At 33.3% G+C, this 21,871-nt stretch overlaps 1 protein-coding gene, 1 long non-coding RNA gene and 1 other non-coding gene across 3 annotated transcripts; 1 reads left to right on the forward strand and 2 right to left on the reverse strand.

The window, feature by feature from the left end:
* Positions 1-8,836: 8,836 nt before the first annotated feature.
* LOC132306596 (uncharacterized) lies at positions 8,837-14,387 on the reverse strand. The gene is made up of 3 exons (XR_009482049.1): positions 14,221-14,387; positions 12,523-12,847; positions 8,837-9,612 (listed from the first exon to the last, which is right to left on the reverse strand). It is a non-coding gene; the product is annotated as an uncharacterized LOC132306596 (long non-coding RNA).
* Positions 14,388-14,447: 60 nt separating this feature from the next.
* TRNAK-UUU (transfer RNA lysine (anticodon UUU)) lies at positions 14,448-14,520 on the reverse strand. The gene has a single exon. It is a non-coding gene; the product is annotated as a tRNA-Lys (tRNA).
* A 4,770-nt stretch (positions 14,521-19,290) lies between these two features.
* LOC132306597 (uncharacterized protein At5g48480-like) lies at positions 19,291-20,902 on the forward strand. Its single transcript, XM_059804044.1, has 2 exons — positions 19,291-19,681; positions 20,453-20,902. The coding sequence occupies exons 1-2, from the start codon at positions 19,407-19,409 to the stop codon at positions 20,694-20,696; spliced, it is 519 nt and encodes a 172-aa protein (XP_059660027.1). The 5' UTR covers positions 19,291-19,406; the 3' UTR covers positions 20,697-20,902.
* The last annotated feature ends 969 nt before the right edge of the window (positions 20,903-21,871 follow it).

The following is a 21,871-nucleotide window of genomic DNA, read 5'->3' on the forward strand; positions in this document are numbered from 1 at the left end:
TCGAAGCCGAATTGAAGTGGTATTGATCAATGCCGTGAAGACTTCGATCGTCGAAATAAAAAAGTGCGAGATTTTGTTTCCTAAAGTGAATGTTTGTTTCCATGAGGCTGCAAACAATTGTAAGGCAAGTTGTTTCTTTGTAATTAAAAAATATGATTGCAAGGCAACTAGTGACCACCAAGAAATTGTAATCCTTATCCAACAAGAAATCGGGTTTGAAGAAATAGAGGTGGAATTGGGTGAAGAATGTAAAGAGAGGAAGCCTACGGGACAAAAATATGAGTATTTTGAGATGAGGAGAATGTATATGTGTAATTCCTTTATGTAGAGATGTACCCGGAAAGATGTTAAGTGAATGAGTCAAGTTAGGCATCTATGGATTCTCTTTCTTAATTCATAATAATGGAAGTTCTCTCTCAGTGAATATAGCCCAAGAGGTTGGGGTGACCTACGTAAAATATGTGTGCTGATTAATTATGTGCTTGATTGATGCATGTAGGATTGAATCTTGGTGCTATGCGTATGTGTGATTGATATGACGATGATATGTTGTCGCTGTGATTGAATTAAAGGAAATTTAATTCCCAACAACTGATATAAAAGTAGTTGAAATGAGCTAATATTCCTAACAACTCTAAATCTTATTTATACATGAAATCACAAGCAAAGAAAATCATTTTTTTTTTTTTTTTTCTTCCTTTTCTTTCCCATGCTAAATTTTCGAACCAAACCATTCAAATAATAATAATAATAATAATAATAATCGAACCAAACAGTAAGTGTGGCATGGGAATAGAGTTTGAAAACTTTGAATCCATCATAATGTGAAAGTGACTGATTCTCTTTTACCTATACAACTTTGGATATTTAATTTTATTTAATCTATAGTGGTAATTTACCTTTAATCTTTGATTATCATGAAGATCAACCTTTAATTAGTAATTTCCATTTGATAGTAGGAAATGGTTGATAATGCTACTTTACTGGTTACATGCATATAAAAATAAATAAATTAATTTAAAACTAAAAAGTTTGGAAATCTAAATCCTTAAAAGTCTATCATAGGTACTTTAACATGAAACTTCAATTCTCACCAGCAATTAGTGTTGCTTTGAGCCTTGGACCATGCACCATGACAGGACCACTCGCATGCAATCAAACAGAGAAACTTATCATCCACCATATTAAATTTAGATTATCTTAATCTAAACTAGAACTATCCAAAGCAATATATATATATATAGTTTGGAGTCTAATTAATGTCAATCCAAATGAATACAGACGTAGAAAAAAATCAAATCCAGCTTCTTTAGAGTTTAGATGATTCTTTCATGAATGTAGAAGCTTATATAGTTTTAATATTCCCTGTGATGTTTTGCGATAATTTTATAACTCATTCTTAGTATGTCACACTGTAAAAGTTTAAAACTATATATATATATATATATATATATATATATATATATATATATATCAGTATTGAAAAATAATGTATAATACTAATAATATTTAAGAGAACTCTAAGCAGTTGTTGAATCAAATATATATATATATATATATATATATATATAACATCTGCATGTTTGCACCCCACTTGCATTTCAATCACCAGCTTGGTAAAATAGAGAGATCTTTTTTCCTATTGAAAGATAATTTTCATTTCATTGCAACTTTTTGAATTTTGCACATTAAAAAGTGAATTTCTTTTCTTTTCTTTTCTTTTTTTCCTTTAAAAAATAAAAATAAAAATAAAAAATAAAAATTGTGAATTTCCTTTATACCTAGAAATTTATTCCATCTAGAAATATCTCAACGGCATGGACATTTTTTTCTTTCTTTCTAGGACCACAGAAGTGACATGTGCTATAATATTGGCAACTGTTGAACCCTGTCCACACATGCACATATAAATATATATATATACACACACACAAATGTATATATAGAGAGAGAATAGAATACCGACACACACATTCTCGGATCACCTGGTAAATGAAATTCTAGAACAAGCTCACTTAGTACACATAGCAATATGCCAACAATGACCACTGATGGATGACAACTTTTTGACGGATTCAGCCATTAAAATCAATTTTATAAATTATTTCTAAGGGTACTATATTAAAACATTCAATGAAGCTTCATTAGAATCATTACTTTACCAAGTGGAGAGCCATCCTTCCCTTAGAGAAATTTTGTAGTCTTTCCAGTTAAAATAATATAAGAGTATATATACACACACACACTGTCTTGGCTAACTCTAATTATTGGTTTGTAGGAAGAAAAAAAAATTTGTGCCTCTATGAACAGGATGGAGGCACATTGACGTCAGTGGCGACAATTGCCCCTATTGATTTTATTTTATTTATTTATTTTATTTTATTTTTTTTACTACTAAGTTTTCTTGTTTTCAATTATATATAAATATAATTTTTCCCTTGCCCTTTTAAAATTATAAAAATATTACACTAAATTTATTTTTACCCCCTTATAACTTTCTAGATCCGTCCTAACTTGGCAAAAAATGAAGTGTCAGGACAATTGTGGTACCAACTAAATAATTAGATTTAGAATCATTTACCAACCGTTTAGCTGAGTAGTTCTAGTTGTCTTCCCACTTGATGGATTCAAGTTACCTAACCCATTAGCATAGGGTGAACTAAGCCTATAGTCTAAGGATGAGGCCATGGACTAGCCTAATATTATGTGCAAACAAATAATAATATAACAAAACAATAAAGTAAAGGGATGCGATATTCGCGGTTACCCTTTTAATCAATTATATGTGCTCCTCTCTTAAAAGTGAAATTACGTAAAATAAAATAATAATAATAATAATAAAAATAAAATAAAATAAAATAACTTGGAAATAACGAAATCAAGGATTAAAGTATGTTTGTCATTTATAATAAAAAGTAGACAAGAAATGGAGTGCATTACCATGGCTTTAGGGAAGGGTTTGAGTTCAAGAAGTCAATTTATACAAAATAATAGTGCATATTAAGTTTGTCTTTGGTAATATTTTCTATTTTTAATGTGCAGAATGACCGGAATAATGCTACGATCGAGGTTTAAATAGGTTTTTTACGACTCGAGTGAGCATTTTTCAACAAAGACTCTTATATGGTAATCAATAAGATAGACTATCTCTGCTCTTATATTGTTACCATTAGACAACTTAATCAATTTTAAAAACCGACCGACATTTTCATTATTTTTTTTTTGTAAATTATATGATTGTCTTTTCATCAAGGATCAAGGGTATGTTTGTTATTTTCATCATTTTCTTTTTGTACTCACTATACGATTTGAATTTTTTAACGTTATACCTGTTAGACTAATGGCGGAATCACAATATTGTAATATAACATGTTAAAAGGGGGCAGCCCTAAGGAAATATGTGTTCAAAGAGATGAAGGTCTCTCTCCTGAAAAAGATTAGACATATAGGGAAACATGTGGAGTTTATTTTACAAATTTAGTGATTTAAAAAGCAAAATAAATAACAATAAAAGAACAAATGGACAGACATGCAAAATCAAAGCGCACGCTTGAAAGGATCTATATTGTTTGAAAGGTAGGCTTCAATAGCAATAGCAAAGGAAGAACATGGTAGGACCATCTTGTCCATAGGTTGACAAACATCAAAACTTTGAAAAATTAGACTACTTAACCAATTTCATAATTATGTTTAAGTTGAGAGATAAGGAAGATCCACATGCTTGTTAGGACCACTAAATTAAATTGGCTTATGACTTATCCTTAGTTGGCACTTGACAGTTCAGCAGTTGGACTTGTCACATTTTAAATTCTAATTATATAATAACCCTTTTTTTTACTTATGTAATTTGAAATCTAAGTTTAAAAATGTGTAATCGGTTCTTGAAGATAATTGGATGCATCTTCTAAGTGCAGTCGGCAAGACTATCATTAAGATTCAGCTATGCCATATTCAACAATTTGTAAGTCCATGGAATAACACCTTCCATGAATCTATGTATTAAATGATGTCTAATCATTGGTTTAAAATAAAACAAAATTTAAAACAATTATATTTAAACACGTTTATTAATACATATCTATATGGAGAATAGAAATTGGAATTTTTTTAAAATTTTATAATTTTATTATCAAAAACATGATTAGAAAAAAATTATGTTCAGTTGTCAAAACTACTCCAGACCTCTCAAAATAAAATAAAATTCCAACTTCATTTCCACCAATTACACAACATATAAAGAACTAATAAACTTAAAATCATTTTAGAGGTATACAAAAATAAATATATAATTTTAAAACACAATCAACACTAATTGGTATGTAGTCTACAATATTCAAATTCACTACTAACTCCCTCGTATGAGGTGTAACTTATAATTATTCTTGGTGTTTCCTGGATTAGCAAATATTAACAAAATTCAATCTAGGGATCATAAAAGCTTAAGGGACTTGAAAATCCATCCAAACTGTTAATGCAGCTTGAAAAAAAAAATCTCAGAATTCTTGCCAGAAATTTTGTGGGACAATCCTTAATCTATTTAGAACTCTTATAGGTAACATTATAGTTTCCTAAATCATAGCAAGCATTGCACCTCGAACGTTATAGTTTCCTCACCTCATCTATTACAGGTTTATCTCATATTTATTTCGTTCTCATCCTCTAATTATTGCCCGTAGACAACTCATTTATATTAATTTTAACTAATTAATTAAGGAAAAAAAATTAACATATTTCCAGCCATTAGGATTAATTAACTAATTTTAGAAAAAGCCCAAAATTTGAACACTAATCTCACTTTAATTAAACATAATTATTGGCAAAATATTTCAATATTTGTTTGTTTACAATTTTTCCCAACATACTTTAAAAACTTTCTTCTCAGTCTCTAATGGTGGCATATTTCATTCAATTTTTCCATTCCTAGAGTAACGAGGGGAAAAAATGTTTTTATTGGTGCACTTGTGTCTGGTTTTACCCACTCCTCTAACATCTCACCCTCTTCTTACTAGGGGAAAAAATGTTTTTATTAGTGCACTTGTGTCTGGTTTTACCCGCTCCTCTAACATCTCACTCTCATTCTTGTAGGTTGGATCTTGAACAAATGACATCCTTACCTATTTATAGGTATTCTATCTACTCTCTACAACTCTCCCCATAAATATTCTAGATAAATCCTAACAAATTCTATACACTCAATGAATCTTTACAACTCTCTCCATAAATATCCTAAATAAAATTTAACAAATTCTATACACTACATGAATCTTTACAAGCTCTCCAATATTTTAGAAATTTTTAACTCTATGCAATACTCCACGAACATGAAAGGCTATAAAAATCAACTTTTCATGTCATGCGCACATCATGCAAAGTTCTGCTTAATGTGTATGGTCAGTGGGGCGTGACAATAAGCTGCCTACTGTGGATAGTAGTAGTCTAGCTTCCTTCATATTCCTAATGTTTGCTCCTTGCGTTTATTAATTGAGGAATTCCATTGTCATCTTTTTCTTTTGTTTCTCAATTGTGTATAATTCTTTCGAAACATTTGTGGTTTTCACATCCTCCCTCATCTTGGTATGCCTTCATCCTTTGCTGCTTTGAGAATTGGAATTCTAACCTTAAAAATGGTGATACTTTCTTTTACAAGATTGTTAGCGGAAAAGCACAAAACAACCTGATGCTCTAATACCAATTGTTACAGCTGAAATCCAAAAAGTAACAATGGTCGAGGAATAATCACAAACAATCACGCAAAAAAATAATAATAATAATAATAAACAATTACACATGAGCACAAAATATACATGGTTCAACCAAATCTTAGGGTTACATCCATGGAATGCACCGAACAAATTCCACTATGAAAAAGATGATGAATTACAATGGAGAATTTCCTCTCAATCTCTCTCAATTACTCTCATGTTAGCGGCACAAATTAATCACATAAATCTTTCGCAATTCTCACGATCCACTACTCTCATTATTACAAGTCTTAAAATCTCATTAAGGTTGTATATAGATAGTCCTGGACAAAGGAACTCAAACTTTCCCTACAAGACTTACCTTTTGTAGAGTCCAAAACTAATAAGGAAAGCAACTTTCACAACTTCCCAAGGGAGTGCAACCGGTTGCACCAAAAACGCAACTGGTTGCACTTGATATACTCCAACGTTTGGAACTCACTACCCAAACGCAACTGGTTGCATTTTGGCAGTAGCTAAAACAAACTTGCAACTTTGCATATACCTGATTGCCCCAAAATGCAATTGGTAGCTAAACCAAAGTCAATAAATAAGCAAGTTTCACTACCCTAATTCTTCATGTGATCAGACTCCACAAACCACGACAATTACCTAGATTGGTTATATGTATGGCATTTGGAAAGAGAGAAATTCTAGGGTTTTTAGCTCCTAGTGTTCCTCTCCTTTTTTATGTTGCCAAGAGCATTTTTTGCTCCATCAGAACTAGGCTGCTTTAGGTGAAGTTGAAGAATGTTATTCTTTTACTAATGCTGCTGGTTAACTTTGGTGCTTGGTTGGCCTTTACCCTTTGGCTGTTGATTGTTTTTTTTTTTTTTTGGTGGTGGTTGATTGTTGCTATTTTTCATTGTAGCTAGCTCCTTTATGTGGCCAAGTTGGTTGTGCTCTTCTGTGAGGCACCTTTTTGTTTTTTTTTTTTTTGAACCGGGGTATTTGGGTCTTCGCCCCACTAATTCATGGGACTCGTGTAAAACGATTCTTCTACACGAATCAGATAAAATTCAAACTATGTTCGTGATCGTGTCTCCTAAAAAATTGATCGCATTCAACAAAAAATTCGAACCTAAAACTTACTAATTCACTAAAGCACTAAGTCACAACCACATATTGGGATTAGGTCCGTTCAAATTGTCTTGTCACAATATCTTTAAAACCACTCAAAGAATAATTTATTGCCAAGCCTGAAATAAGATATGTAATACACATGATTGTGTCTGAGAAGGTGGATGATTCACATGCCACTTTTAAAAATGTAGTATCACATTACAAACACAAAACTCCAAAAACAAGACTCACAGATCAAACACATATCCATTCAAATTTTTATACACACTCATTGCAGTCATGTGAGGGGTTTTGAATTTTTGGGTGTCGGAGAGACTTACTTGCACTACTATTTGACTTGTGGTTAAAGAGAAACAACAACCTGTGAAGTCTGTGGTGCACTCTATGCCCACTTGACTACCTGAGCCACCAATCGAGACTCACTTTAAGTCATCCTTCATAATCTGCACAACTAATATCTACCAAATGAAAACTATAATTTTCAACAATCAAGAGAAGTGATCAACATTATAGATACACACACACGCACGCGCGCGCACACACACACACACGCACACATACATGCAAACTTCACAAAAAGAGACCATCTAATAGCATTTCCAACATTTACGTGACAGTTTGCAATAAAATGTCAACACATCTAGGGAAAGCAATTAATTTCTTAATTGCTTGCCATCCATGGCCTCAGTTCACCCGAGTTGACTCAGAATAGCAAAACAACTAGTTCGTTAGTCGTTTCTAAGAGAAATTATTAGATACTTTTGAACCATTAACACTTGGTGGACCAATTAAATTCAAAATCTCAGATTAATAAAATGAACTCACAAGAGTGTATTAATATATTATAAAGAAATCTCAATATTATTTTTCGTTGGATTAGTCCATCAAGTATCAAATGAACTACGAACATCTAAATATTTGGCTATTTTTTAGTTCACAATTGATACAATTGTTGGGCCAGGCCTGTAGTTGGGCTCAGTTTCCACTATCATGTTATTTGAGTAGCCTAGTCTTTTGTTGGGCTCTTGCCTTCTAGGCCTACCTTGGGCCCTCCCTGTACATTTTCCTATATATTTGTACAATTGCTTTACCATTCATGAAGAGGACTCATCAGTGATTGCATTAATGGTGCTTTTAGATGAAACTTTATTTTCAATGTGATGGAGGGAAAATTCTCCACCAATCAGGGCATGACGCATGTGCAACAGAAGGCCAACTAGAAGTCTAGAAAGAGACAAATGGACGACTGAGGATTGGGCTTGAGGAGGGAGCAGCTCAAGCTCGTTCGCACAGCCCGGCCCAGTCGAGTTGACCCAAGAAATGGGCGTCCAGAATGGCCCAACCGGCCATAGAAGACCGAGCAGAAACATGAAGCCCATCCGGGCCACAGCATTTATTGTCCAACCTCTATAAATAAATAAGGGCTCAAGTCCCCAATGAAAGCAAGCAATTATTCTGGATCGGACTTTCGTGTTCGTCCGGAGATTTTCAGAACCTACACCATGCAAGATCAACAAATATTATGCAATTTCTGGCATTTGCTATATACATATATATATATATATATATAACAGAGTAAGGTCATTCAGAAAGGGTCAATCATCAATGATGATACTAAATATGAACCCATAGTATTTCATAAAGAAGTAGACACTGTAGGGTGCCCTAACCACAATTGATTTGCTACTTAAGCTAACAACCTATTAAGGATGCTCATAGTGAAGCCCCAACCCCACTTTGAATTCATGAGCATGCTTTGGACAGTCGGGACTATACATTTTCTCATTCATAAGATGAGGTGGGTCACACAATATTCCATTGAGCCCTGGGATGGTGGCGTTCGAAAACCTCCTTATTCTGCCTAATATAACCTGTTAAGGGTTGCTCATCCTGATACCTCAACTCTGCTCTCTACCAGGCCTCCTCTCCTGCCTAGAGTCTATAATGCTGTTTCAAGTGTTTTCTTCTTGTCAGATTCCAAAATAGGGGGAAAAAACCTCCTTATTCTGCCTAATATAACCTGTTAAGCCTTAAGGGCTGCTCATCCTGATACCTCAACTCTGCTCTCTACCAGGCCTCCTCTCCTGCCTAGAGTCTATAATGCTGTTTCATGTGTTTTCTTCTTGTCAGATTCCAAAATAGGGGGAAAAAAAAAATATCAAAGATCGAAAACTATACTCCACCCCTCATTACAGCGGTTTTCTCTTCTTGTCAACAAAATATAAGCCCTCATTACACTCGTTACCCGAACAAAGAAAGCTCATTTTGGCAAGTGGTGCACATATACATACTTAGAACTCACTCTTCTTCCTCATCATGGCAAATCTTTGTGAAATAACTCCCCCATGAGAAGGGGGAGAAAAAAAAAAAACATATTTAGGAGACGGCCATGATCACAAATTATATCACCATGCACCTCTAAAAAGTTCTTATAGATATATAAACAACATAGAAGTTTAATGGTCCTTTCTCTAATAAACAAATAAACCGCATCTATATATACTCATGACCATTTCAATTTTCAAAGGATTCGCCCATTAACATATAATGTATAAATGATTAAAAAGGTTCTCTATACAAACATATTCTATAAGACTCACCTGACAGCATTAAAATCATATTTCTGAATATATTTTCACTGAAAGGAAAGCATAGAAGCCCATGAGCATCAGTAATTTGAGTTGAGAAGCATCCTCACATGCATGTGGGGTCCATTCTTTTTGCAAGATGGGATAAAATGGTCTCCTTGATCACCCCCAAGAGTGATTTTTGCTGAACAAAAAACCAACTGAAAAATTGTTAAGAGCATCAGTAAGTCCACAATGATGTTTAATCAAAAGATCAAATATTGTCAATAAAGACATCTGAACAGAAGAAGCATATATAAAACATCACCAAAAGAACAGCATGAGCTCCTAGTCAATGAACAGCATCCTTTATTTTTCTTTTTCTTTTTTTTTTTTTTGGTAATTGACACACATTACAGATACTAGGGAAAGTGTTAACCCCACCCTAAAGAAGAAAAAAAAAATAACGAACGAAAGAAATACACTTATTTCATGATTTTTGCATCATCAAATGAATGGAACACTTAATTTCACATCAGCCAGTTCAAAGAATTCGTAACTAAATTATGGTAGTAACTTTTACTGAACACTAATCTGCTAATGCCATTGTTCATTTTCTTTTCATTTTTATGTCATATTAGAAGTAAACTTCTAATGAAACCGTAAAATTCAAAAGTAGTTGGTCAATTGCTATACATTGGAAGAAGACCGCAAAAAGATCCAAGAGCCAAGATTAGTATCTGCATGGAGCTCTATCAGGCCACAGCTAGTCATGCAGCCTGCAGAGTGATGACTTCCTGGAAGGTAACATAAGCAGCAAACTGGTTAAGATGGTGTTGGCCCTAGTTGCTAGTAAGGCAGTGAGGATGAGAGAGAGAGAGAGAGAAATCCTGGCTCAGCAATGGGGAAGTGGAACTTTGGCGCCTAGCCTAAAGCGAATTAGTCCCAGCTCGTGGCATTACAGTCACCATGTTAATCTCACTCAAAGGTCTTACTAGCCTTCCAGGGCATTAATGAAGTGTTTTTTCCTTTCGAGTATATGATTTCATGCATACAAATTCACTTTTGAGAGATTTTACCAATGCTGTGGCAAACCTGCATGTGTGTTCAAAATGTTATAAATTTTAGTCATCTTGCAAGTCAAAATTGTAGTTACCAAGTTTTACCACAGATCATATACACCTATACGTACAGACCTTTAGAAGTAGATAATACATCATTGGCTGGTACTCTTTTGCATCACAATGATCAGAAACCAAATTAAAATATAACTGACAATCCTTAGTCTCATAAACTCACTCTAATTCACTGAAATTCATGTAGAAGCACCAACAACTACCAAATTTGCATCATGAGATAAGAAACTAAAAGAACAGCAGGAAAAAAAAAAAAAATTTGAAAATCCCTAGTCTCATAAAAATAAGTCTAAATAATTTAACTTTAGGTAGACATACCAACTACAACTGAAACGGTAACTCTCACAGGGGTATGAAACAACAATCACAAGTCATAATCTCATTTCTTGCTACAGAAATGCTATCAGAAATTTCATCTTTATCCCCAATAACCTAGGAAATTTATTTCAAACTGATCTCCAGTATGAAATTACAAGAATGTCTTGCATGAGAAAGCTCAGTTTTCTTACTTTGCTCTTTCCAAATTAAGTTCCCATTGACTTATCAGGAAATAATAATAAGTTCCCATTGTCCATGACAACTCATAGTTGTACCCTCAATGCATATTGTGATAGGGATGGTGTTTAAAAGTGAAAATACACTTGATGTTTTAACTTTGATAGCGGACACACATTATGTTTCATGGCCTAATGTCACAAAATTATAACAATAATTTCAGCTATTTATCTTAATCTAACAACATTTTTTCATCAAAGACAAAGTCATCATTGAAATATCTTTTTAAGGGTTAGCCTTTTTCTAATGAAAATAAAAGATTATAACATCTGCAGACATTTTTAAATCCATTTTAAGTGCAAGCTTGAAGTAGAATCTGTTATCAATGGAATCTAAGGGACATATTGAAACTCAACGTCTTCAACAACAAAGTTTAGTCAATTGTACAAAAAAATAATAATAAATTATGAAGCATAACATATAATGAACACAATTCAAAAAAATAAATTTTTAGTAAATTTTATTAAATATTCTAAGACCATCTAACACGAGTAGTAATCAATTTAAAATAATTCATTTCTTATATAACATGTGAGACAGTGGAGAATCCCACCCCATTTTAGAGCTTTTATTGGGGTGAATGAGGAGATGCCTCCCATCAGTGCTGATAGCAGAGATAGAACCATATGGACATGATCTCCTCCTACAGAGAAGCTAAGTTACATGAACTCGGGTACAGGTGTCGGACACTGTCACACAGGTATGTATCCATGTGTCAGATGTGTCAAATCTCCAAATAGAAGGACACACGGACACGGCTAAATATTCATTTATTAATTATTTTATTTTATTTTCTAGAGTAAAGTAATGTTTTATCTAATATAATGTTCAATATAGGCACTTAACTATTTTTAAAGCAATAATATAATGTAATTGAATGATTGGATATGTTTTTTAAGTACATGTCTAACCAAAAGTCTCGGACACATATCCCATACCCATGTCCGAGGGATATGTATCCGACACGGGTACTTCATTACTTTTGAAGAGTCTGTGTAACAGAGCAGGGAAGTTCAACTTGAAGGACACATACAATGCTCTCCTTCCTCCTGCCCCTCTCTGTAGATGGAAACTCATTATTTGGTTCTCTAAGCACATCCCAAGACATGCATTCATTGCTTGGCTTGCCCTGCATAATAGGCTCTCAACTAAGGACAGACTATACTCTGCTCCTACTGATAATTCTAGCCTATGTTCCCTCTGTATGAGTGAAGGTGAGACACATGAGCATGTGGTCTTCAAATGCAGGTTCTCCTCAAGAATTTGGGACTATGTGCAACACAAATGCGGCATATGCTGTGGAGATCGTAGCCTCCTATTCATAGCTAATTGGATTGGATCAGTTTGGAACACTGAATGTAATTCAATTACATCAATCACAACCAAGTTATGTTTCTCTGAATGCATTTATTTCATATGGAAGGAGAGGAACGAGCGCACCTTCACTGGGAAACAAGCCACTCCTCAAAAGCAGTGTGGGATGTCATTGAGGACTGCATTCGAAATCGTCTATTATCCCTTAGAATCAAGGACTCCAAAGGCGCAAGGTCCGTTGCAGCTGAATGGAGACTCCCAAGTATGATCGTTGCCATATCTTCAGATGGTGATTGATTCTCTGTTCTCCTCTCCTGCTCTTCTGTTGCTCAGTACTTAGAGCAATGGTTAAAATTTGCTGGGTGGGGTAATTTTGCCTGTGGGCTGCGTGTTTTGGGGCTTCTTCGGCTTGATTTTTGTTGTTGCTTCTTTTTTCAATAAATTGGCTTGACTAAGAGAAAAAAAAAATGGCATCCTTATTGAAGTTGCAAGTCAGCCTCATCATAACACAAGTTGTCATAAAAAATATAGAAAGCTACTGTCAATTAGCAAAATAGTCCATTCTTGTACTGAAAGAACCCAAAAGTGCATGAATTATAGGATTCAAATTATTAACAATAGACCTCATTGGAAATACTAAGCTCTGGTGCAATATTTGGTCAATAATAATATTTTTTCCGCTGATAAGTAGTACTAATGATAACAACAATGATTACGATAGTTTCAAGATGATGACAATGAAGATAGTTTGGTGAAACTGTTAAACAATAGATGACTGCTCACTTATCAAAAAATAAAATGAAAGGTTGAATTTTTCGGTAAGTTGGATCATGGTAACTATTGAGACCAAGAAACTTGGTTGTGATGCCACAGGTCAAGGTAATGTCAGCAAAAAAACAAAGCAAAAGCATGTATAATTGCACACTTTTTTAAGTTTTAATTATCTGGTTGTTCTGATTGAAGGACAAACCATTTTAGAATTCCATGTTTAGGACACGGAAAGAAACATAACAGATTAGAATATGAATACATTCAACGGCATTTTGTTTCAATTAAGGTTTACGTACTAATTTAGAAGGCTATGGACTACAACATAAATTTTGAAACAGACACTCTTCTAAAATTAAGCAATGCTGCAAAGCTGGATAATCTTGTATGAGAGAAACATTGACAACATAAACAGAGGCATTCATACATGAAGACGCAGAAAAAACATTCTACATTATACTGCATTGTGGTAACATATCAGATTATACGATAAAAAAGCATGAAAGCAAGGCAAGTTTGATACATATGTATATTGGAAAGAAGGGAAATGAGGTTTGACAGCACAAAATAGGTAAATTTGGATGCCACTAAGAAAATCTATAATAAGACATGGTTTAGAATCTGTCATCGATTCGCAGAAGCTCAAATTTGAACAAAGTTACATGTATGAAAACAATGTGCTTTATATCTATCAATACATAAATATTTTGCCCCAAATCGAAATTAAAAAAATTCTTAGCTCAAATGTGAAGCCTTTGAGCAAGATTTTATGTACCTAAGGAGTAGGACTCAAATCAGTCGACATTCAATTATCAAGAATACACATATTTTAATTAGGAACACCCAAATTATCCAACCAAAACCTGCAAAAATTCAAATTAAGCAACTAGAGGTTTAAAACCTAAGGTCTGGGGGGTTCACAATTCGTCTACATGAATGTGCATAGTTGCATGTACCAAGTTGTGTTCAATCAGATAACCTCTAAGCAAGTTGGGTGTTTGTTAAAACCCTAAAAAAAGTTCAGAAATTAAAGCAGTAGAGCATAGAGCTACATACCCATATATCCAATATAATCATGCGGAGTTTTACAGTACCTCATTGAAGTTTCAGGGTTTAAGCTGTATCTACAAGAACACGAAAGGGTGAAAAATGTAAATTGGACTACATGGGTTCTTAAAATTAAGATTATAATTTAGAACAAGCAAATTGCCAGAGAAAACCATTTGAATTGTGTGTGATGGGTACCTAAAAAAATTCACGACCATTTGACTAAAATGGTAAAACGCCGTCTGTGGGAATCGAACCCACGACCACGTGGTTAAAAGCCACGCGCTCTACCAGCTGAGCTAAGACGGCTCATACCCAATTTTGAAATGAAATTAATTTAACGAAAGTATTTGTGAACAATAAGCATTTTTGGACGGTAATTTTAAATTTAATCTGATTATTTTAATAATAAAACAACGGATAAGTTGTTTGTTTGCTGGTTTTATGCTTTCTGTAAGTGAATTTTGTATGTGAAAAGTTGAAAAGTTTCTCTCATCTTTCTCTCAACGTTGGTAATATTATTTATTTATCTATTGTTGTCTGACTTCTCCGTCCAACTCTAATTGAATGAATTGAATTAGGGTTAGAAAAAATACTAATGATAAAAAAAAAAGAAACAAAAAGAAAAGAGGAAGAATTGGTCAAAGCTGTGCAAGATGCACAGTTCAAAGGGTATATGGTAAAAAGGAAAAGTGAATTTCCATAAGGAGGTTAGGATCTATAACAATACTCGCTATGTAATTGAACCAATAATAAATAAATATGTCATCTTTAATTATCAAAATAAAAATAGTGAGATAGATAATCACTTACCAAGACAGAGATCGTGATTTGATTACTATGATTTGATAATTAAAATATGATGTGTCTATTTATTATTGGTCTACATCAACGGTGAATATGTAAATCTTCACTAGTGAGGACTTAATTGTCTTTTTAGTAAACACATGAGGTAATTTTCTTATTGTTTTTGTTTGACATCGAACATGTTGCAGTTATTGTTGACATTAAAATGTTATACATTATTTGCAATTAAAATATGTGATTTGCTTAATTAGGTGGACAACACACATGCCTACTTCATAACTCTTGTGGAATTTAAGTCACGAGTTGTGCGGTGGTAGGATTTCAAACCTCCCGAACATTACATTGAAATATCGTTCGATCAGAACTTAAAGACTTATCTTATCGTTGGATTACGTGATGCTCAAAAGAAAACACGTGTGCAAATTTTATTCTTATACTAGTTTATGGTTGTGTACCCTGAGATGGCACATAAAGGGCATTAGGATTTGATCTTCATTTCATTCATCATTGCACAACTTGTATCATTCTTTATTATAATTATCTGATTTGAATCAAGTATGACTATTCGAAGTTTCAGTCATGGAGAATATGTAACTATGTAAGGTCAATTTGCCATGCTTGTTCATCAGGTACGACGGAGAGAACACAATTATACATATAGGTTTCTTCTCTCTTTGTTTTGTTTTTTTCTTCAATAAATAGGTTTCTTCTCTTTATTAAGAGGTGAAAATAATTTTTTAAAAATAAAACTTATTGATCTTACTTAAAATTGATATTACTTGTTTACGGAGTATCTCTTTAGAAAGAAATATATATTACTTGGTGAGGTTCGAGTATCTCTGAAAAAAAAAAAAAAAAAAGTATAGAAAAGAAAAAAGAGAAAGAAATGGAAGGAATTAAGGAAAACCAATTAGATCTGACCCAGAAGGATAATGAATCAGCGTTTACCTCTTTTTGCTTCTATTATTATTATTATTATTATTATTATTATTATTATCATTTCGAACTGGAATATAGTATTGTGGCATCTCTTTTACCTTCTAAAAGGGATGATTAGAATTTGAGTTTAGAACGAATCAAAAAAATTATTCCATTAGTTATGTGATGGGGGGCGGCGTTCTTTAACAACAAAATAATAATAATAATAATAATATCGTGGGAGAAATAGTGAATTTTTTCTCGAATTGTAGCGGGGCAATTTTAAAATTTTATAAATATTGTTTTAAATAAAATAAAATAAATTTCACTAAATATATAAATTTTTTTTTTTCGCAACGAGAGCAATTGCCTCCACTAACTCCCATATGCGTGTGAGTTTCGTGCCAATATAAAAAATATATTATATAAAAATATATATTACTCATTAATTACGTAAGTCATGCAAAATGTGCAAGTGTAGTGCCCGAGTAGTTGGATTGCACCACGTGTCTGGAAAAAAATTTCATTGCGCATCTGAACTGTTCGTATAATATATGTGTGCATATTACACACGCCGATAATGAATGGTTTGGATGCATCCGTTGCACGGACGCAATAAAAATTTTCTCCTTATTTGAGTCTTGCACTCTCTCCCTTTACTCTAACAACTACTTCGTAATTCCTAACTCCTAAAAGCTATGAAGCACGAACGCAGTCACGGGACACGAACACGATACAATATGAATATGTTGATACGTCAAATTTTTAAAAAGTAGAACACGGTACGGCGTGGACACGACTACATATAAATATAAATTTTTTATTTTTATACATTTATTGAGTAATATCATTATAAAATTTTAATTCATTTATAATTTCTATATTAAGAGTTGCTCTGAAATGAATTAGAAAATGATATTATGTCGTTAGTGTAATGATTTATATATATATATATATAAGTATTTCACTACTTTTTTTATGATAGTATTTATATTATTTTCAAAATTAATAGGTAGATTTGTGTTATAAATGTCAGAGAAATGTTAGCGAAGCGTTTGAGAAGTGTAGGCGAAATGTCTGAAATAATAAAATTAATTTTTATTTATGAACACGTATGTAAAGTATCGGACACGTATCAATTTGAAAAGTATTCGAGAATGTTCGTGTTTTCTAACTTAAAAATATTGTTATTAAAAAATAAATTAATAAATAAACCATGTTAAGGTGGTCCTACTTGTGTCATTTATCATTATCAATTAATTATTATTTATTTATCATTGTCTAGTTGGTGAAGTTGCCTTAAATGAACATAAGCTTAATGTCAGATGGATTAACGGGATAGTCCACATGATAAAATGGGTCCAATTTTCATTTTCTTTTAATTAAAAATAGTAGGGTCGATATAAGGAAATGCCAAATTTTGTCTTCATACAATTAAATTTTCTTTTCCAATTCAAAATTCATGAGTCGTTCCAAACGTGTAAAAAATTTATTGAGAGAATGAGGAAATAAGACAAGAAAAATAATTTCAAAATAGGACAAAAGTATAAAAAACAAAATTAATAATAACAAATCTGTTTATGTTTTCGATGTTACTAACATTACTCGTATTCCCTTCTATAATATAAGATGTTTTGTATCAATGTAATAATTTTATATTATTTATATAATAATTATTTTAAATTTCTACAACGACAATTTTATATCAAGGATTGTAACTGATATATTTTGTGTTACATAAATGATATGCATGGATGGATGTACCACAGTCTCACTACATTGAAAATGGTTAGATTAACAAATGAACAAACCAATACAGTTATTATAGGTAGATAATAGGTAAATGTGTACAGTAATAAAATAAATTATCCAAAAGAAAAAAAAAATTGTAAAATAGAGAGCTGACAAAGATTGTGGACAGCAAATGTCGCCTTCCAAACACTGCCCAATAAGATTTTGAAAACCTCTCTCTGTAACGTTAAATCCCACTTCTCGATTCACATTTCCAAAATACTTCGGTGGACTCATTCGAAACTCCCTCTCCTTCTGGAAAATCCTATGGCTTGTCAATTTCCAATTCTACCCCCATTTCTAGAGGTTATTCACACTACTGAATACACCATTACCCATAGTTTTTTTTTTATCTTTCTTGGAAGGCTACCCCTAGCATTTTTTTTTGGAATTTTCATATTCAATGTATTCTATTATTGTTTTTATTCGGATTATCATAATTTTGCTTATGTTTATGAATTCAATTTTTAAAAAAAAAAAAAATAGATCACTTTTTGATACAATAATTATATGGTGTGTAATATTGTCTAACAAATAAGTTGTCCACACTTATATGTGTGGACACTTCTGATCATCCATGAGGACACATTTTTGAAATTTTTTTGAAGTACTTAGAGGAGAGAGTGAAGTGAACAATATTTACATAGTGTAGACTGGTCATAAGAAATGGTATTAGTGTCGGATCTCATCTAAAATAGGAAAGGTGCATAAGCTCTCATATACTTGGGGAGAATTGTCAAATACTAACATTAAAATGTAGCTTTTCTAATAATATTATCTAATATAATTGTTTAAAAAAAATTATTATTGAGGTAGCATGGGAAAAAAAATTATTATTTTTTTTAAAAAAAAATATTGAGACAAATATCATGATTTAGTACAAAATTTATTCATGCAAATTATATAATACAACTCTTTAACTCTTATTTTGTTTGTTAATTGTAATATTTTATACAGTAATGTAAATAACAATATATATCACAATAAATCAATTTTTTATACACTCTTGTTTCATATTATTATTCTTTTTTTTTTTCATTTTAAAATGTTCTAAATTAATTATTTAATTTAAAAATCAAAGCAAAATAAATGTTATATGATTGAGTAGGTACCAATCAAATTATATTTGCACAATAGCATTAAAATATAAAATTTGAATAAATAAAATAAGGAACAAATTATGTCATTTATCACTAAAGTATGAGTGAGTTCCAATGTTACAACATCACTATTAATGGATAATGAGTTGTTATTAAAATTACTTAAAAATAACATGTCAAATGATGTTAATATATAGTAGTGAAAAAAAAAAAAAAAACCTTCCGTTAATGGTAGTGGCAAAATAAAAGAATGGAGTGGCGTTATTGTAAATAAAATAAAACACAAGGGTGGTTTACTCTTCGTTTGTTTAATTTCATTTAATGGCGTAGTACCATCGTAAATAGAAGAAAAAGAAGGGGTGGTCTAACTTACTGGCTGACATTATTTTAATACCGATACCATCCCTGTAAAGCACAAAATGTTCCGCTTCCTCGCTTCTATAAATATCCCCTCACCTGCAAGCATGCCATCTTCATTTATTTCCATTTCTCTTTCCTTCTCTCTCTTCTGTTTTCTCTCTCTTAGGGTTTTGTTTCTCTCTCTACATTCCTTCATTCTCTCTCTAGAATCACCGAGCGATGGCGCAGAAAGTTCAGAACGGAGTAGGAGCTGAGAACGGAGCCTCGAAGGCGGTGGCGTTCTCGGCGTTGAAGCCGAAGCTGTTCGTGGAAGCACCGAAAGCAGACGACGCCGTACAGTTCTACAAGGCAGCGTTTGGAGCCGAGGAGGTGAACCGTGTCATGCATCCCAAGAGGAAGGCCGAGCAAGAGCTTCCTCTCATCCTCTCCGTTGAACTCAAGCTCGGTTCGTCCTCCATTCTCGTGTCTGACTTTGCCGATGACTCTTCTGCTCCGTAAGTCTCTCTTTATCTCTCAGTCTTTTTGTTTTGGTCCATTTTTCTTTTGATTGTTTCAGATCTGGACACACATATATCGTATTTGCAATTTCTGTTCATTTTAGGGTTTGGAGAATTATTTGTGTGTTTATTTTCGGTTTCTGATTGTTTTTGCCTTTAGCTAATGGTTTATGGTCTCAGAGGTTGATTATTTTTTTTTTCTGAACTTTTTTTAGTTCTTTATTTTTTTATTTAGATCTTACAAAATGCCGGTGATTAAACGGCGTTTCAAAAACTTCGTCCCGTTTTTTCTATTTTTGGTTGATTTTCGGATAATTTTGGCCTCTGCTATATTTTTTTTCGGCTTGAAATTTTTTGTCTGAGGGATTGTTTGTTGTTTATTTGTCTTTGAAGTTTGATTGTACATTTTTCTCTGTTACAGTGTGTGTAGTGTGTGTTTTATTTTGGTTGAAACTTTTTGTGCTCTGTTCTTCTGTCCTTTAGGTGGTACACATAATCTGTTATGGTCTCTTTCAGTTTGAACCCTCCAAGTTTCGATCTAGACTTTACTTCTTTGCATCAATGTCTCTACTACTTCAAGCGTCTACAGTTTCTGTCTTCTGTTTCTCTGGTTTCGTTTGAATCATTTTAGTCCATTAGTCATGACAGTAATTTTTTTGTCATTTTTCTATGTTTTATGAGAATTGATAGAAGTAGATATTCAAATACTCTGTTGGTTTCGTAATAGTTTGACAAATGATGTGATGATAAGACTCGTGTTTTGGGCAGAGCGAAGGCTGTTGGAACCGGATGCGTGATCTGCCTGGAGACCGAGGACGTGAAAGCTGCAGTTGCGAAGGCTGTGAGCGCCGGAGCTGTCTCGGAAAGCGAGGTAGCAGAGGAGGGCGGCGGTGAAGGCGACGGCGCGTGCTGCGGTGGGCGCGTGGTGAAGGTGAAGGACCCCTACGGCTTCAACTGGCTGATTTGCTCTCCTCCTCCTCCCTCCAAGAAGCCTGCTGACGTGGAGGCGTAAAAGCCGTCCGATCTCAACCTCTCTGATTTTACGTTTCAGTATGCTTTTAGTTCCGATTTTAAATGTGATGCACCTATCTAAAATGTAGCAAGTCCCATTAGTGGTGGAGTACATTAAATAGCGTACTCGTTAGTGATTTTGGAAGACCAAAACTTTGTTATCTTTAACCGACAGCTGCCAGTTTATCGACTTATATTTTACTATTAGTTGTATTATTAATACTTGCTTCTTGTCTGATCTCTTTCATACAGTGAGTCAAAAAAAAAAAAAAAAAATTGTACTATAAAGGTTAGTTTTGTCTTTTCAACAGGCCTTGGGTAACGGACTTGTGCCCTCGATAAACGGAGGTAGGTTAGTGTTGGACCTCGTTTGATGATAAATATCTTCGATTAATTTGTTTAGTAATTTTGTAGTTGATTTTTCGGTGAAAAAATTAAGTAAATAGAAAAAAGTTTACAGCTGTTGGTACGACAGAGAGTCAGATAATGACACGTGTACAATAGAGTACAACCACCAGTCTTATCCAGTATCTCTCCGTATCGGCATGCGAGTGGCGAAATGGATGGTGCGAAGTATGTGGATCCCACGGGGGTATGGGAAAGGGTTTTGTTGATGGGGTTGGGTTGTTTTCTCGTGAGGACTAGTCACTGAGGCGGTGGCGAGCTTTTCATTCATTTGAATCCTACCGTGCACGCTAGGGTAATGTATTACATGAATGGTGAAGTCTGTTTAGGAGGGTATTGGATTGATGAGATTTTTATGTAGCTCAGTGGAGTGGAAACTCTAAAATAATGTTTGAGCCAAGCAAAGGAAGGGGGGTTTGTTTGGATTAAGTCAAGGCCAAAAGTTGGTCAATGGGATTATTACGGACTATTTGTTGCTTTGTCCGGTATTTCTGGTAGAATTATCACGTGGGAATAAGTGTTTTAAACAGTAATACTTGGACACGTTGTGCATGTTAGAAGGTCCATGCTTTTGACTCGTGTACACCAGTTTGTTAATGGGATCAGAAATTTGTTTCTTTATTCATTTGTTGGAAAAATTATCCCATGAGTTTTAATTTTTCACTTTTAATTGACTAAAAAGTTAAAAACTATTTTAACTATTGTGAACAAGACTTTCAAATACTACTCCATTGCACAAAGAAAAGGTGAGAGATAATAATGGATCTACGA

The sequence above is a fragment of the Cornus florida genome, unplaced genomic scaffold (genome assembly GCF_030987335.1).
Source record: "Cornus florida cultivar Cherokee Brave unplaced genomic scaffold, ASM3098733v1 CherokeeBrave_3.0.0_Hap2_Chr05, whole genome shotgun sequence".
Lineage (NCBI taxonomy): Eukaryota > Viridiplantae > Streptophyta > Magnoliopsida > Cornales > Cornaceae > Cornus > Cornus florida.

Excerpts from the sequence above, each read along its gene's own strand:
- LOC132306597 (XM_059804044.1), top strand. The coding sequence starts at position 19,407 with ATGGCGCAGAAAGTTCAGAACGGAGTAGGAGCTGAGAACGGAGCCTCG. Across the intron at positions 19,682-20,452 it reads GCCGATGACTCTTCTGCTCC|AGCGAAGGCTGTTGGAACCG; the intron begins GTAAGTCTCTCT and ends TGTTTTGGGCAG.